Source organism: Cyprinus carpio, chromosome B16 (genome assembly GCF_018340385.1).
Source record: "Cyprinus carpio isolate SPL01 chromosome B16, ASM1834038v1, whole genome shotgun sequence".
Lineage (NCBI taxonomy): Eukaryota > Metazoa > Chordata > Actinopteri > Cypriniformes > Cyprinidae > Cyprinus > Cyprinus carpio.
The window spans coordinates 17,089,417-17,105,945 of record NC_056612.1 but is presented as its reverse complement, the minus strand read 5'-3'; the positions used below and the strand labels follow the sequence as shown (position 1 = coordinate 17,105,945).

The following is a 16,529-nucleotide window of genomic DNA, read 5'->3' as shown; positions in this document are numbered from 1 at the left end:
GACATGCATCACAATAGTAATGGGCGTAACATTTTCGTCACACGCTTGAGGCATTCGGCCAATCACAATGCACTGGATAGCTGGCCTATCAGAGCACACCTCGCTTTTCAGACCGATAAGCTTTGTAAAAAACGACATGTTTCAGAAAGGCAGGGCATATTGGAGAAACAATAATGTACAGTATGTGGAAAATACGTTTTTTTTTTTTACTTTAAACCACATAAACATATTTCATTACACCAAATACACAAAATAATGTTCTTTTTAGTAATATCATATGACCCCTTTAAGGAATATGTCATTTATTTATGTGAAACAAAAGTTAAATGTGTCCAAAATAGTTTTAGTGACATTGACATAAATTTAAAATCAAGTATAAGAAAAATGTCCAGAGTTTTCATGTTACTAGATTTTTGGAGATCTATTGGGATTTTTAACAAAAATGTAGAGTTTTTTAACAAAAATTTGTACCCAGGGGGCGGTTTGCCCCATCGGTGGGGTAAAATGCACCCATAGATTGACAAAGCAATTTGCTTTATACATTTACTACAAAATCAGAGTAAAGTCAGTTAGCTTAAAATGAAAAAGAATAAAATAAATAATTATGAATTTCAAAATTATAATAACCTATTTGTAAAAAAAATATTGTTAGCTGATGCTAACTGGGCAGCTAACTAGATACACTATATGGACAAAAATATTGGGACACCCCCTTCTAATAAACAGGTTTGACTACTTTAGTAATTTCCATGAGTACAAATCTTAATGTTTAAGCATATAATGATATTCTGGGGAATTGTGTGCTTCTAATTTTATAGCAACAATTTGAACAGGACTAAAGATTGATTCAGACAATGTGGAAGAATTTGACTGGTCTGCAGAAAGCAAAGTCCTAATCCACACCTCTGGTGTGACTTTAAATGCAAAACCTCGAGCCAAAAACTCATCACCAAACACCAATGACTTGTTCATACACTATATGGACAAAAGTATAAGTACTCCCCGTTGTTTAGAACAGAAAAACACACTTCCAAAACTGTGGCAACAAAGATGGAAACATAATTCATGTATTTAAAACTTGTTTTTTCATCTCTGTTGCAACAGTTTTGGAAGTGTCTAAAATGACTGTACCCATATTGTTGTTTGGCAATTAATCATTTATTTAATATCCTATGTTAAAATATGTGATGTTGCACTGACCAGTTGACATTTGTAAATATACCAACCAGTAATAGCATACTTCCATTTAAAATGTCAACATAAACACAAGATTAAAAATTTCATATTTATTTTGTTAGATTCATAAAATACATTTGGATTTTTAAAAGGCAATGGAAATGTAAAACCACATACAGAACACACATTTACAACCAAGAAATTAGACTATAAAACAGTAAACTTCTTACGGTTCTGCTTTTACAAGCCTTTGAGTGGGTACATTTCAAAAAACAAAATCATACCCAGTCAATTAATGGTCACAAAACTTTACAATCACTCTGATTGTTTTTCAACAGCCAAAAGTCCTGTCCAGCAATCACCATATCCCACAGACAGCACTGTATGGTTCACGTTTTTTGTACAGGTCAGGTCATTGTAATCTCCTGTGGTGGACAGATGTGAGGCTTCATAAAACCACCACTGCAGCCCTTGTTGCTGTAACTGGAAGAACAGTCCACCAGATTCTGAGGTCAACCAGCTTTCCTGTGGTCTTCTCAGCTGATCTGCAAGAACATCAACAGAGCTGAATGCCAAACATGAACTGCATCCTGATAGAAGAGTGAAGCATGAGAAAACTACTTAAACAGGAACAAATTAATGGCTTGTGAAGGTGCAGAAACAGCATTTTGACCAATCAGTCTTTAGTTCTTGCTTTCTGAATTTCCAAATAGAGGAAGTTACAGGAAAGGGGAAATAAATTTGTTGAAACACTTACTGGACAAAAATATATAAAGGAAGTGAAATTAAAGAAAAAACGATGACGTTGAGTTCTCTGACAGAGACTGTGGTCAATTCACTTCATGAGAGCAACATCAAAAACAACATCTAATTCTTTATCTCCATGTCCTATAGTTGCCATCTTCGGCGTGTCTCACTTGTCTTCTATCACAAGGCAGAAAGCAGAGGTTATTGCCTTTGCTTCTCTTATAACTAGAAGGTGCATCTTGTTACATTGGAAGTGTCCAACCCCTCCCCCAACTACCTCTTGGTTAAAGGATCTGATGTCATTCCTTTCACTTGAAAAATTGAAATATGCTACTCGGGGCTCAACTGATAAATTTTATAAAACTTGGAACCCAATTCTAAATCTTTACGACTCTATGTCCTCTCTAGATTCCGACTAATTATATAAATCATGGGTGTGCAAACATTGAACCAATTTTTGAACCGGTATATGTGTGTATTGTTTTGGATGCATATCTGTATGTGTATGTGTGTATGCTTCTTTATACTATTTCCAATGAATACTTTACCATCCAAATATACTATTTGTATAGTTGATTATACTTGTTTTTCCTTTTCTTTTTTAATAAAAAAAAGACACAAAGCTTGAGCAGATATCAGTTAGCATAGTTTCAAACAGACCTGCATCTTCAAGCTTCATATCCCGCTACAATCCAGAGAGTCTGGGATAGCAGCCCCAGTAGAGCCCACAAAATTCACTCTTTGCCTCTTAATACTAATATTTCATTATTAGGCTATATTAATTAAACAATTTATTGTCAAATAGAAAAATAAACAATGATTAATAAATATTAAATTAAATATAGCAATTTAGGGGCCAAGCACAAAAGAGGCAAAATGAGGAGCTAAGCGTGGCACAGAGTGTTAGACCAACTGCAGCAATGAGTAATTAAAGCAATTTATGGTGATTTCACTCAAAATGGCTGGAAAATCACAACTTCAACCGCTAGTCTAGGGGAAGTCGTGGCCTAATGGTTAGAGCGTTTGACTCCTAACCTTAAGGTTGTGGGTTCGAGTCTCAGGCCAGCAATACCCCCAACTGCTCCCTGGGTGCTGCAGCATAAAATGGCTGCCCACTGCTCTGGGTGTGTGTGTGCACTTTGGATGGGTTAAATGCAGAGCGCAAATTCTGGGTCAGCTTTGCAGAGATACAGCCTCAGAGTCATTTTGACATCATGCCTCAAGCTTGTTGCAATGCAATACAAAAATGGTTTTGTCTATCAACGTGAAATCCATAATTTTTGTCAGCACAGTCTGAAGACGATCTGACTCAATTTTGGTGAAAATCGGACCAACTGGCTAGGAGGAGTTTGAAAAAGTAGGTTTTCAACAAATCAAAATGGAGGACAGGAAGTTCGGCCGACTATGGCAAAATTTGTATCTATGTTCTTGTCATGACCCAAGTTTCATTACAATAAGCTAATGTAGTGACAGGTTATAATCATTTTTAAAAATGTCATTATTAATGGTTAATGAATGGTTTATCACTTTTGACAAATAGGTGGCGCTGTGCCAAAACTGTACAGGTAGACCCAAGCAAATGTTAAATATGTTTGTCTCTACAAATATGATGCAATTATGTTTTCGCGGTGTCATATAACCAATAAAAATGTGATTTTAGCAAACTTGATTGTTGGATCATAACATAGGCTGACAGAATTCATTCTCTCAAGGCATCTTTGGCATCTGGAGATCCACTTATTAATGGTTCAGATAAACAGATTTAAAGGGTAGCAAGTGTTTTCTGTGTCATGTTATGCCATTCTCTCCCTTATGTTACCTTATTAATGTACCTAATCAACCAAAGGTGTAAAATTCACAGCAATTTAAATGTCAATCATAACTGGACATTGTGTGCTGATCTTGAAAAATCCATCGTGTAAAACTGTTCGTGGTGATGTTGCACTGAATAAAACCAAGTCATTTGTAAACATAACATACTGAACAGAGTGAAAGCATATTTCCTTTTAAAGATTTACAAGACAAAAAAAGGAAAGAAAGAAAAAAAGATTTAAAATTCTATATTTAAGACATTCATATTAGGACATTTTTAAAAGACAATAGAATTTGAGGGAAAACATATTTAACACATTTACAGTTAAGAAATAAGATTATAAAATAATACATCTTGAATCTTATTTTGATATATTCATAATTTTAACAGGATTTCAGCTACATAACCGGATAGCATGGGTATAAGGCGATGCCACACATGTTGTTCTGATTTCTGGCCATACGGATGTAGCCACCATCTCCAAATCCAGCACCCCAACTGTTCAAGTAAAAAATAACAATCAGCATTTGTATTTTTTCATCTTATTTTTTGTTTGAGACAGATGTTCTGATTTTACACGCATCTGAGTAGTTACATTTCTCAAAAAATTTTCAAACCCAGTCAGTTTATGATCACACAATTTCATAAGTCAGCCTTTACCTGTTTTTGACCAACCAAAATTCCTGTCCAGCAATCGCACCGTATCCCACAGCCAAAACTCCATGGTTTATCTTTTTGGTGCAGGATGGATCATTGTAAACTCCTATGGACAGATGTAAGATAATGTTATAACAGTTGTCAATTAAAAAAAAAAAATCATTTCAACCCTAAATTGGTAATCAGTCTGAAATGTGCAGGGAAGAAATTCTCACCACTGCGGTAAAAGACAAATTGAGGGCGGGTGGCATCAATGGCCACTGAAATGGGCCCAATGTTGGCGACAGCCTGCTTCAGGGCCTCCTCATCTCCTTCACTGACGTAATAGTATTTGGTGCAGTTTGCTGCACGCTGTGATGGATCATATCTGCACGGCCCTTGCTGTAGGACACATTTATTTATTACATTTAATTCATAATCAAAATGAATTGCAGCTTTTTAAAAATGTACACTGATAAATCCATCAATGTAGAGACCTGACTGCATATGTATCACTCAAATCTCACAATAACAAGTCCTGTCACTTCTAATATGGAATGTAATCTCATCGGGTTTTTTTTTTTTAAACACATGGACCCACGCAAACAACATACCACTCCTTTATAAGGGTAAGACGATTCTGAGTCTATTCCTCCATTATCAATAACATACTGGAAGGCATCAGTCATCCAACCACCATTGCAGCCCTTGTTGCCGTAACTGGAGGAACAGTCCACCAGATTCTGAGGACTGAGGTCGACCAGCTTTCCTGTGGTCTTCATCAGCTGACCTTCAAGAGCCCCAACGGCGCTGAATGCCCAACATGAACCACATGCACCCTCACAGAAGACAGAAAACCATGATAAAACTACTAAAACAGGAAACATTTAGCATTTATGCTACATATAATAGATTTTATTCAAAATATGCAGTATAATCATACTTGGTTCTTCACACTGGAGACATATCCCTTCTCTCTCCAGTCCAGAGAGTCTGGGACAGGAGCCCCAGAAGAGCCCACAAATTCTGCTGTTTGCCTCTTAAAGCCCGGAGGGACACGAGTCGTGGCAAATGACTGCAGAATCTCCTCCGTTGTCTGTGAATCAACATGACACAAAAAAGATAATCTGAGTCACTGGTGATGAAATTGTTTCACAAGGCATCTATTATAGTCTATGTCTAGCAAAATGTATTTCATGGAAGTTTAATTTCTAGGTGCTATTGAAAAGTAAACATTATCTAAGAAAGGTTCTAAGAAATCACAAAGAAATGCAGTGAAAAACTGAAAGAGGGACACTGGGCTCACCATGTCACCCATGTGGTTCATGCCCAGATCATATAAATGCAGGCCCATGGAGGCCTCCAGGTTGTGAAGGGTGATAAGTTCAAGGTTTCTCTCCCACAACTCCCTCCTTCCAAGCTCCTCATCTCCAACATAAACAACAGACAATTTTTAAAAAAAGCAATATATAAAATTATTGACATCACTAATCAAAACCATCACGATCAGGGGTGGTTCGAAGATTTCAACCTCAGGATTGCTTGGTCCTCACAGAGAGATACAAAGATACAAATTACCTAAATAAACAGTACTTTACAGTGCTTGTGAAAGCTCTATTACTGCATGAAGTAAATATACACCAATACCCATTTAAGCTACATAAGTTACTTAGTTATGAAAAGTGAGTGATTCTCTATTTTTAGTAAACCGTTCGTTTACTTAAGACGTTACCAACTGTTTTTTAGGGATGGGCAATATGGGCTCAAAAATATATCACGATTTCTGGTATTTATTGCGATAACGATATCAGTGATGATAGTACAGGGTATCGTATGCATCTACCAAGAGACAAAAAAATCCTGTTTCTTTAGAGAAATAGAATATTTCCTATTTGTACCCAAAATAGGGTGTTGTGAGCATTACTAAGTACACAAGTAATGTAATTACTGTTTAATTCATACTGGAAGCTGGAGGGTGCCCTTGCGCTCAAACTCCACATATGCATAGCAGAAGTAATTGCAGTGACAACGCTCCAGGAAATCCAGGCTGCATCCAAAAGCCTAGGCAGCTGACTTGCTGCCTCACTGCCTTATCAGGCAATGACTTTGCAGGCAGCGTTTTTCCACAAAGGCACCTCATAAAACTGATTTCAGACAGGCTTCTTAGGCAGCATAAAGGTTTAATGATCTACAACAAAATTGAATGAGTTATGATGATAACTAAATGAATATTTAATAACTATAATACTGATTTCTCACTAGAAATAACATCAAAGGTGCAAAATGTTAGTCAGAAATATACATTTACAGACAAACTGTCCACCAAACTCAACCTTTAGTTGCCATCTTTATATTTTTAGCTCAACCATCAAGGAATGGAATGCACAGGATTGTGGGATATCAAAGACAGCAAAGGATACATCTATGCCGCCTTCAAAGTTTTGGTATTTTTATAAGGATAAAGTATATCTATAATGCAATGCTAATCTACATAGCCTTTATCACTGTATATAATACTATTAAATAGTATTCTGCCTCATTCTGTGATTTGAAACCACGTCTGATCACAAAAAGTTATTTCAAACGCTTGACTTATGTTACAAAGTTAATTTGGAGAAAAAGCATGTCAATAAATGTTATCTTTGTTGTACAACAAGTTTGTAAACGGGCTCATACACATGCACAACTGTATCACACACACACGTGTGTTACTGTAGTACATTTATTCAAGGCTTAGACTGATTTTTTTTTGTCGCACTGTACGGACCTGACCAAACCAGTTCCAGATTGTAGAAGTAGCTCGTCCTTTAGCAATATACTCCTCCTCAATTTCACATCCGCCTTCCGCCATGTCACACTGCACGATCACACACAGAACTAGACTTTATCGTTATTATCGTGGGAAGACTAATTGTTATTGTGGGGAGAATTTTTACCGGTATATCGCAAACAATAAGATATCGCCCATCCCTACTGTGTTTACCTGGATACTCATCAAGACAACAACTCTGACACAATTTTGTGTCTATTTGCTCAAGCTGATGCGAAAGAGAATGCTACTCGCGTCTTGTCCAAGCAGCAACTTTTTGTGTGCACAAGATCTTTTTTGTCTTGTGCTTGAATGGTTTAAAATCACTTTAATGTTTAAACTGACAAGACCCAAAACATATGAGTGGCTCGATTGTTCAGATAAATTATTACAGTTTTAGGGGGCTGAGGGAAAAGATAAGGTGGTCTAAAGCCCCCCTACAAAGAGCCAAGAACCGCCCAGGAGGCCTGTTTCATAAAAGACGCTAAGAAAAGCAGGGATTGTCGGCGCTGATAGCCTTGTGGGCAGCATGCTGCCATATAGCGCCATTGCACAAGTTCGAATCCTGACTTGAGGACCTTCCCCGATCCTGCCCCCCTCTCTCTCTGTCAGTTCTGATCTGTCCTGTCATAATTAAGGCAAAAATGCCAAAAATAAATCTTTAAAAAAATAAAAAAATGAAAAGTTGGGATTAAAGTCAAAACCTGACTTTAAATAACCTAACGATCAGTTGAGGTTCCAACCACCTAAACGTCTTCCGCGTACCACAGTCAGAGGAAGTGTGAAAAAGTGTTTATTTCGTTTGAAATATGGATATTTGTCTAATAAAAATGCATGGATTCAGTACAGGAGGATTTTATTCACCCCCTGGAGCCGTGTGAGGGACATTTTATGGATGCGCGCACTTTATTTCACGTCTTCTGAACTGTCGACAACCAACACCCGCTTACCCCCATTGAAAGGCTTGGATTTTTAATATAACTCCGAATGGATTCGTCTGAAAGAAGAAAGTCACATACAACTAGGATGCTTTGAGGGTGAGTAAAACACAGGCTAATTTTCATTTTTGGGTGAACTAACCATTTAAGACTTCTCTCTTTTCCTTAGTAAAAGTTTGTCTCAGCAGCTTTGTGAATAGGTTTTAAGAGAAAACCCTCAGCTAAAAACATTTACTGCTATTTAGGAGAACGTTAGGTTACTGACGTAACCCCGGTTCTCTGATAACTTTGGTGTTTTGTTTGAGTTTGGGACCGCCTCAGGGCGTGGCCGATCGCGGAAGCACCTATATCACCACGTCTGTCAACCATGGCAGACCAATCGCTGCAGCGATCAGGGAGTCCTGCCTCCCTGTGTATAAACCGCAACTACCTGCCATTTCGTCATTCTCCGCATATCTCTTCTCCGTGCAGGATAGGCAAGGAGGGCAATGTTTGTGAGATACCTCACTCATGTTATCAGAGAACCGGGGTTACGTCAGTAACCTAACGTTCTCTTTCTAACATTCGTTCAGTATCTCACTATGGGATATAGACAACTCCCGTATTGCCGATATGCTGACGAAGCAGACTAAGAAAGGCTGTGTAATTATCTGAATCATAGCTCCCGATTGAGGTGAAAACAGAATAATATGAGGAACTCGTCCTTTAGTAAAATTGCATTATACCACCTGACTACTCACTCCCAGAACAGAATGGGCCAGAGAGGGCTCTGTCACATCCAGTCTATAGAAACGAGCAAATGTGTGCGGAGAAGACCAGCTGGCTGCCGCGCAAATTTCCTGAATAGAGATGCCTCTAAACAGGGCCCAGGAAGTAGCCATGCCTCTAGTAGAGTGTGCTCGTAGTCCTTTTGGGGGCTCCAAATTCGAATTATTGTAACATAATACGATAGCCTCCAACCACCCAATGAGACAGGTGTTGACGGGAGATAGGTCTTCCTCTGTAAGAGTCAGCCCAAGAGACAAACAGTTGATTGCTCTTACGAATTGTATGTGTTCTCTGAACATACATATGCAGAGTACGAACAGGACATAAACTGTGTAACCTCTCCTCCTCTGGGGATGCAAAGGGTGGTGGATGAAAAGCGAGCAGGTCCACTGATTGAACTGCACCAGTGTGATCAAACACTTTGGGTACGAACGCCGGGTTAGTTCTAAAAGTTACTTTTTGCACACCCGGAGCGAACATCATACATGAGGAGTGAACTGATAAAGCATGTAGTTCACTCACCCTTTTTGCTGTAGTGAGAGCGAGTAACAGAGCCGTCTTTAGAGCTAGTAGCTTCAAGGCAATTTTTTCAATGGGCTCAAAAGGGGCTTTTGAGAGCGCGTTCAGAACCACGGACAGGTCCCAGGGCGGGACCAGTGGCTTCGACACTGGGTGTAACCGACGTGCACCTCTCATAAATCGACAGACGAGAGGGTGCTGGCCAATAGTACCCGAGTTAATACCCACATGACATGCCGAGATAGCGGACAGATAAACCTTAACCGTAGAAAAGGCTCTGCCCTTATCTAAAAGGTCCTGTAAAAAAACCAGCACATCCGAAACTGAACACAGGAAAGGAACTATGTTCCTATCTGCGCACCAACTCTCAAACACCCTCCATTTGAGATTATATAAAGAGCGCGTTGAGGCAGCCCTCGCGTTCTGAATTGTCTCAATCACTTTCGGAGGTAACCCAGCTGCATTCAGATTTAGCCTCTCATGGGCCAGGCCCAGAGAGCTAGTTTCTGAGGGGAGGGGTGAAATATTTCCCCCCTTGCTTGTGAGAGGAGATCCCTGCGCGCTGGTAACGGCCATGGCTGGTCGTAGAGCAGTTGCGCAATCTCCGCAACCCAAAGTCTCCCCGGCCAGTATGGTGCGATCAGAATCATTACATGCTTTCGTTCCCGAACCTTTCGTAGTGTCGGCTCGATCAGGCTCAACAGAGGGAAAGCGTAAAGTAATATGTCTGGCCACTCATGGGCTAGAGCATCCACACCCAACGGTGCATCGTTGCCCACCAGAGAGAAGAACAGGGGACATTGCGCGTCTTCGCGCGATGCGAAGAGATCTACGGCGGCCTGGCCGAATCTCTGCCACACCATGAGCATAACTTGGGGGTGGAGTCTCCACTCCCTGTACAGAGGATTCCCTCTGGACAGTAAATCCGCTCCCCTGTTCATTATTCCTGGAACATGTGTCGCGCGTAGTGACAGGAGGTTCTTGCTGCTCCACATAATCAGTTATTTCGCTAACAAGTGAAGCTTGTGAGAACGCACTCCTCCCTGACGGTTTATGTAGGCTATCACCGTTGTATTGTCTGTCCTGACCAATACATGATGATTCTTGAGAAAATGCACAAAATGTCTCAGAGCTAGTAACACTGTCATTAGTTCTAGAAAATTTATGTGCTTCTCTCTCAGTGCCGGAGACCAAACTCCCCTCACTGTTCTGCCCTCGAACACTGCCCCCCAGCCCGTGAGAGATGCATCTGTTGTCACCACTTTTCTCAATAGTACAGGGCCCAGAGGACATCCTGTCCTGAGAAAAGACGGTGCTCTCCAGTGACAGAGAGCGCTCATGCATTCTGGTGAGACGCGCACTCTGCGGCTGAGACGGCTCGTGGGGCGAATGCCCTGTGACGCTGTCCAGTTCTGAAAATCCCTCATTCTCAGCAGTCCCAGGGGAACCACTGACACTGTTGAGGCCATCAGACCCAGTAGTCGAAGACACATTCCGAAAGAGACTAAACTCCCTCGTTGAAATAGGGAGAGGCAGGTGAGAAATGTTTTGATGCGCTCTTCTGATAGGAACGCTCAAAACCTCACTGAATTCAACCTGAGACCCAAGTAGACTATTTCCTGTGAAGGAATTAGACAACTCTTCGTTTGGTTTATCTTGAAACCTTATCTCTCCAGATGCGTCACTAGTGTGTGTGTATCGCTCTCTGCTTGATGCGGAGACGGCGCGCAGATGAGCAGATCGTCCAGATATGATGAAACTCTGACTCCTCCGTTTCTTAACGGTGTCAGAGCCGCTTCCACACACTTGGTAAATACCCTGGGTGCCAAAGCCATGCCAAAGGGGATCCTCATATACTCGTATGCTGTGCCCTGATAAGCGAACCTCAGATATTTCCTGTGAGCAGGAAAAATATCTATGTGAAAATATGCGTCCTGGAGGTCCACTGAGGTGAACCAATCCCCTTGACGGATACTTTGGCACAAAGTTCTGAGCGAAAGCATTTTGAATTTGTATTTTCTGAGGTGTTTGTTGAGGACCCGTAAATCTAAAATGGGACGGAGACCTCCCCCTCGTTTGGGAATCACAAAATAACGGGAGTAGAAGCCCGTCTGGCTTTCCTCCGTTGGAATCATTCTTATCACTCCTTTTCTCATTAAAGAGGATATTTCTTCCTCTAAAACCTGAGCTGCTTCCCCTTGGGCCACTGAAAATTACCACTCCATTGAACACAGGAGGTTTTACAGCGAATTGAAGTCTGTATCCTCTGTCTATCGTGGTTAAAACCCAGGGATGAACTGTGCATGCGCGCCAGTTCTCCGGCTGAGCAGCGAGTGAGCCCTTCCCGGCTTCGCTTAGCGGTGCTGTGGCAGCGTGTCGCTGGGTGGGGGTAACGCTCCGTTGAAGGAGTTATATTCGTTATTCTTTGTGATTGTTTTACTTTTTTTGTGATATATTTTTTATTTTTATCCCGCTCTGTGCCCTCAGCCCTTGGCTTGGATGCAACAGAGAAAACTTTATTTGTGATGGGATGCTTACGAACTTTTGTCTTTTCTCCCTCAGAACAAACCTCGTAAGTGGAGGGGGAGAGACAATTCTTTGGGGGGCGCCAGGGGAACATGGGCCATTTTCCCGCGAACACTGGACTTTGAACTGCCCACACGAACGCTTTGCACACTTAAATTCCTTCTCCGTTTCCCCGTGGGAGGGAGAAAGGAATCGTTTTGAAGGGATGGGACAGAAAAACCCTGAGTGCTGTCTCCAAACCCTTCTTGTTGCCAAACTGATGTCTCAGGTCGACCGCCTCTTTTTGTTCCCCGGAGGGGGGGCCGACCGGTGTTTCGCTGCTGCGGCTGCGAACGATTGTTTCGGTTTCACGAAACCAGGCTTTGACTGAGGGCCCGCGCTTCCCGGCTGTTGTGGCGGAGCAGGACGGGAAGGTTGATAATCCGAATGACCTCCTCTACCTGAAGGCCTGAAATTCGGACGGCTTGGGTGATAAGGACGAGCTGTCGGCTTTCTGGGGAGACAGACCTCGAATGCTTCTCCCTCTTTTTTCCGCAGGTCACATTGCTGACGCATAGCTGTTACCGTCGCGCCGAACATGGCCTTTGGATCGATAGGGGGATCCAAATTTCCCCACTTTTTCTTTGTCAGAGAGGCCTGACAAACCCAGCCATAGCGATCTCTCTCCCACAACCGCTAAGCCCATACTCCGACCGCAGCTTTGAACTGCTCCGCGGGACGTGCGCAGGTTTAAATCTGCAATGACGCATATCTCCTCCCAGAGCGCTGGGTTGGGAGAAACGGAGTCCAGCTGACGCCCCATCTCCTCTAATAACTCCGCTTGATAGGCTGTAAGGAGGGACGTCGTGTTCAAAGCACTTACGGCCAGTGCAGAAGATTTATAAATCTTCTGAAAAACGGAGACGGCGAAGCGCTCTGTTTTCCCTGGCAAAGAGGCCCCAGTTGAAGAGAGCGCTGCTCTGCGGCTCGGATTCAAATGATTCGCCACAGATGATTCTACAGGGGGAGGATCTGCCATCCCCAGATCCTCCATTCCCTGGACATCTAGCCTCGAGAAGCCCTTAACAGGTACTCGGTGGGAAAAAGGCTTATCCCAAAACCTCTTCATTTCAGCCACACAAGCCGGGACGGCTGGAATAAACTGCCTCGCTGGAGGGAGACGTGACGGAAGTCTTTTTCCGTCATACAAGTCTCTTTCAGCTCCTTTATCTGCTGGTTGGGATGGCCAGTCGATCGACAGTCTAGCCGCGGCCCTGCGACAGACCTCGAGAAGATCTGTATCCGTCTGCACAGGAGAGGGTGAGCTCTCATCCTTTGCACTCGGCGGACGCTACTGCATCGGGGGAAGAATAGCATCTTCATTGTCGTCATCCTCGTCCTCGAGGATGGTCGACAACACTTCGTCATCGTCATCTTCCTCTCCCGCTAATGGATTTTCAAACAGCGGGGGAAGGACGGGTGACACCTTCTCCATCATCTCACCCCAGGAGCTGGAGGCCTGTGGACAATCCATCGGTTCCTCTCTGGGTTGAGCAGAGAGGCATGGGTCCGACTTCCCAGCTACTGCAACGCGAAGCCTTCGCTCTCGGGGTTGACCGAGAACGTAGCGCAGTGGGGACAGCCCTCGGGGTTGGACAACGCTGCCTGAGCGTGTTTAGCACCCAAGCAGGAGATGCAGAGACCGTGTGAATCTTTTGCAGAAATCCACATTCCGCACGCACACGGATGAGGAGGATGGCCCTTTCCTCCGGGGCTCTACGGCTCTTTTGCAGTGGCCATGAAGCCTGCACTCTCTTCGTACGGTAAGCCCACCACAACGTGACAACTAGTACGGAGCTGTGCTGCGACAGAGAGCCTTTTTTTTTTTTTTTTTTTTGGTGCGTGGTGAGCGCGCCAAAAACTTGGAAAAAATAAATAGAAAAGCTTAAAGTAGAAAACTCGCCTTAACGCGTTAGTTATCTTAAGGGGGTCGCACACCGGACGAGAAGCGCAGCGCCGCGTCGCGCCACATGTAGGACAACTCGAGGTATCGCACACCGGACGCGCACATTCTATACGCTGGAGCTCAATATCGAATCAAGTTCTGAGCAGCAAGATGAATGAGATTTGACTTCATTTATTAGGCTATTATTATTATTTTACATATATTATTTAATTGATAATAGCTGAGTTTTGAACGTTAATTAATGAAAAGAATATGTGTTATAATTTAGTCTAGATTATCATTAGCATTCTAGATTGCCATTCATAAATTGTTTTGTATTATTATAAGCAATTTCAACATTTCCAATGCTGTAGCTACTAATACTGATTTGTTCGCTCAATAAAAACAAAAGAAGCCACATATTTTTATAGGTATGCTTATTTCTTAACTTTTCTAAGGACTGTCACTGAACATTTTACCTCAGATCGAAAATTAGACATTCTTACCTGAAAAACCGATGACAAATGCTATCTTCCTCCATGTTTATGACTTCCTCGTGTTGTCTTTGAAGAATCTATGGTTGGTTGCATATAATTCTGGGTATTTCCCTGCGTCGTTGACTAGTTTTTTGTCTTTTGCGGTCCGCTACTCCGCTATTTAAATGACATGAAGTGAACACTTGTGACGGTTGAGACCTAGTAAATCCAGCAGGTGGCTGCCGACAACATTGAATGTAATCACGACAGGCAAATACTGTATTAAATGTCTCGAGAGAAAAATAAAAGATTAAAAGGACTACGTTTATTACACATTTATTTATATATGTTAACATTTTATTCAAGCTGTACAACTAATGTAAGTAGTATTTTGCAGCAGTGGTATCTTGGTATAATGTATGAACAACGGTTTGAAACAAATATTATGTTATTTAATACAAAACTATGCAGATGGCGCTCCGTGGCGCGGCAGGAATTTGAACAGCGTCCTGAGTCGTAGCTGGGCGCCGTGGACAGACGCCGAATGGCGCCGCCGGTGTGTGTACACTCGTAGAGAATAATGTGTTCGAATTTTAAAGACGTGGCGCGACGCAACGCGGCGCTGCGCTTCTCGTCCGGTGTGCGACCCCCTTTACTCTAAGTGGCAAGTCACTCGACAAACGTTAAGAATCTATTGCGTTTGGGACGTTACCTTGCGGCTCCGTCGATAAACTGTTTAGCAATAATTCCAAAAGTCTGCTGAGGACAGCTTCCGATATCTTCACGGGGAAGAGAGCGAGAATGACGAAATGGCAGGTAGCTGCGGTTTATATACAGGGAGGCTGGACTCCCTGATCGCTGCAGCGATTGGTCTGCCATGGTTGGCAGACGTGGTGTTATAAGTGCTTCCGCGATCGGCCACGCCCTGAGGCGGTCCCATAGTGAGATACTGAACGAATGTTAGAAAGAGAACTCTTAGTGGTAAGACAAAATGTTTTGTGAATACGGGCCCAGATTTGGATCATCTGACAGATGCTTGTGAAATTCATATTCTTACCTTACTGGAGTAGTAAAACTTGTTATGTGTCTTCTTCCACAACTCCCAGTGCTGGTCTAGATTTGTATTGAAATGGGCCAGTGCTGTGCTACAACACACGACAAAAAGCAAGCTCCCGAGCATCATGGCCTGATGAGATCAAAATGCCCGACATAGTTACTGACACGCATTCAAACATCAGTATTATTTTCTAATATATTCTCATTGCATTATGTTGACAGATGGCTAATAAGTAATAGACAGCAATATGAAGAGATTATTTCAGTGTGTGAGACTTCTGAAACAATACATACACGCACATTCTAACTAGACTACTGTATATTTCCCACCAGCTGGAAAAAAACAGGTACCGTTCAGTAATGACTTGAAAACTGCAGTGAGCCGAACGAACGAGCCGTTCACACAGAACGCATTTGTTCTTTAAAAAGCAAACAAATTGGAAAAGAGCACACTTTCGAGACATTTTTAAACTTGACAGCATTTTAAATACGTGGCGTAAGAAGCAGAAGACGAGGCTTTTAGAAAAAAAAAAAAAAAACTTTCTCTTTCACAAGTACAGGGCGAAAAAAAGAAAAGCAAGAATCTTAAAATTTACGTTAAAATCTGATGTTATAGCATGAATGAATCTTCAGATAGATCGGGCTTTGGACAATACACACTCTACTATCATTACAAATATCTTTGAAAAAAACTCTTATTTAAAAAAAAAAAAAAAGTCATTGTCAGAACAAAGAGAAACTTTTTAGGGAAAACATCAAAAGACCCAAAAGAGAGAGAGAGAGAAAAAAGACGTCAAAGTAGAAAACATTATTTGACGTCTCAAATAGAAAACATTTCAAATCTAAAAATAGAAAAGCGGTCACCACCTTAATTAAAACCGAAACAGAAACTTTTGGGAAAACTCAGACTTCCATTAAAAAGATTAAATACATAAATTTGGGGAAAGAAAAAAAAAAAAAAAAAACTCGCGTGTCTATTCTCACCTGTGCACTCTCGTGAAGCGACACTTCTGGTCGTCTGTAGAGGCGATAGTGAACGATTTCCTGTTTGCTTTGCTTTTATTTTGTTTCGTTTCATCACGTGCTAATCTCTGCATATTGTCATATGACACTTGTCTTTTTCCTTTGCATTGTCACAATA

General features: G+C 41.8%; 1 protein-coding gene across 1 annotated transcript; it reads right to left on the bottom strand.

Moving 5' to 3' along the window:
- Positions 1-1,271: 1,271 nt before the first annotated feature.
- LOC109099830 (cathepsin S-like) lies at positions 1,272-16,523 on the bottom strand. The gene is made up of 8 exons (XM_042741167.1): positions 16,373-16,523; positions 15,390-15,518; positions 5,679-5,801; positions 5,316-5,468; positions 4,987-5,211; positions 4,609-4,774; positions 4,397-4,499; positions 1,272-4,234 (listed from the first exon to the last, which is right to left on the bottom strand). Exons 2-8 carry the CDS (start codon positions 15,513-15,515, stop codon positions 4,135-4,137), a joined length of 996 nt encoding a protein of 331 aa, XP_042597101.1. The 5' UTR covers positions 15,516-15,518; positions 16,373-16,523; the 3' UTR covers positions 1,272-4,134.
- Positions 16,524-16,529: the final 6 nt, after the last annotated feature.

Coding starts and splice junctions, on each gene's coding strand:
- LOC109099830 (XM_042741167.1), bottom strand. CDS start 15,515: ATGATGCTCGGGAGCTTGCTTTTTGTCGTGTGTTGTAGCACAGCACTG. Junction 5,469..5,678: donor TGAACCACATGGGTGACATG/GTGAGCCCAGTG, acceptor GTTGATTCACAG/ACAACGGAGGAGATTCTGCA. Junction 4,775..4,986: donor CTTACCCTTATAAAGGAGTG/GTATGTTGTTTG, acceptor TGTGTCCTACAG/CAAGGGCCGTGCAGATATGA.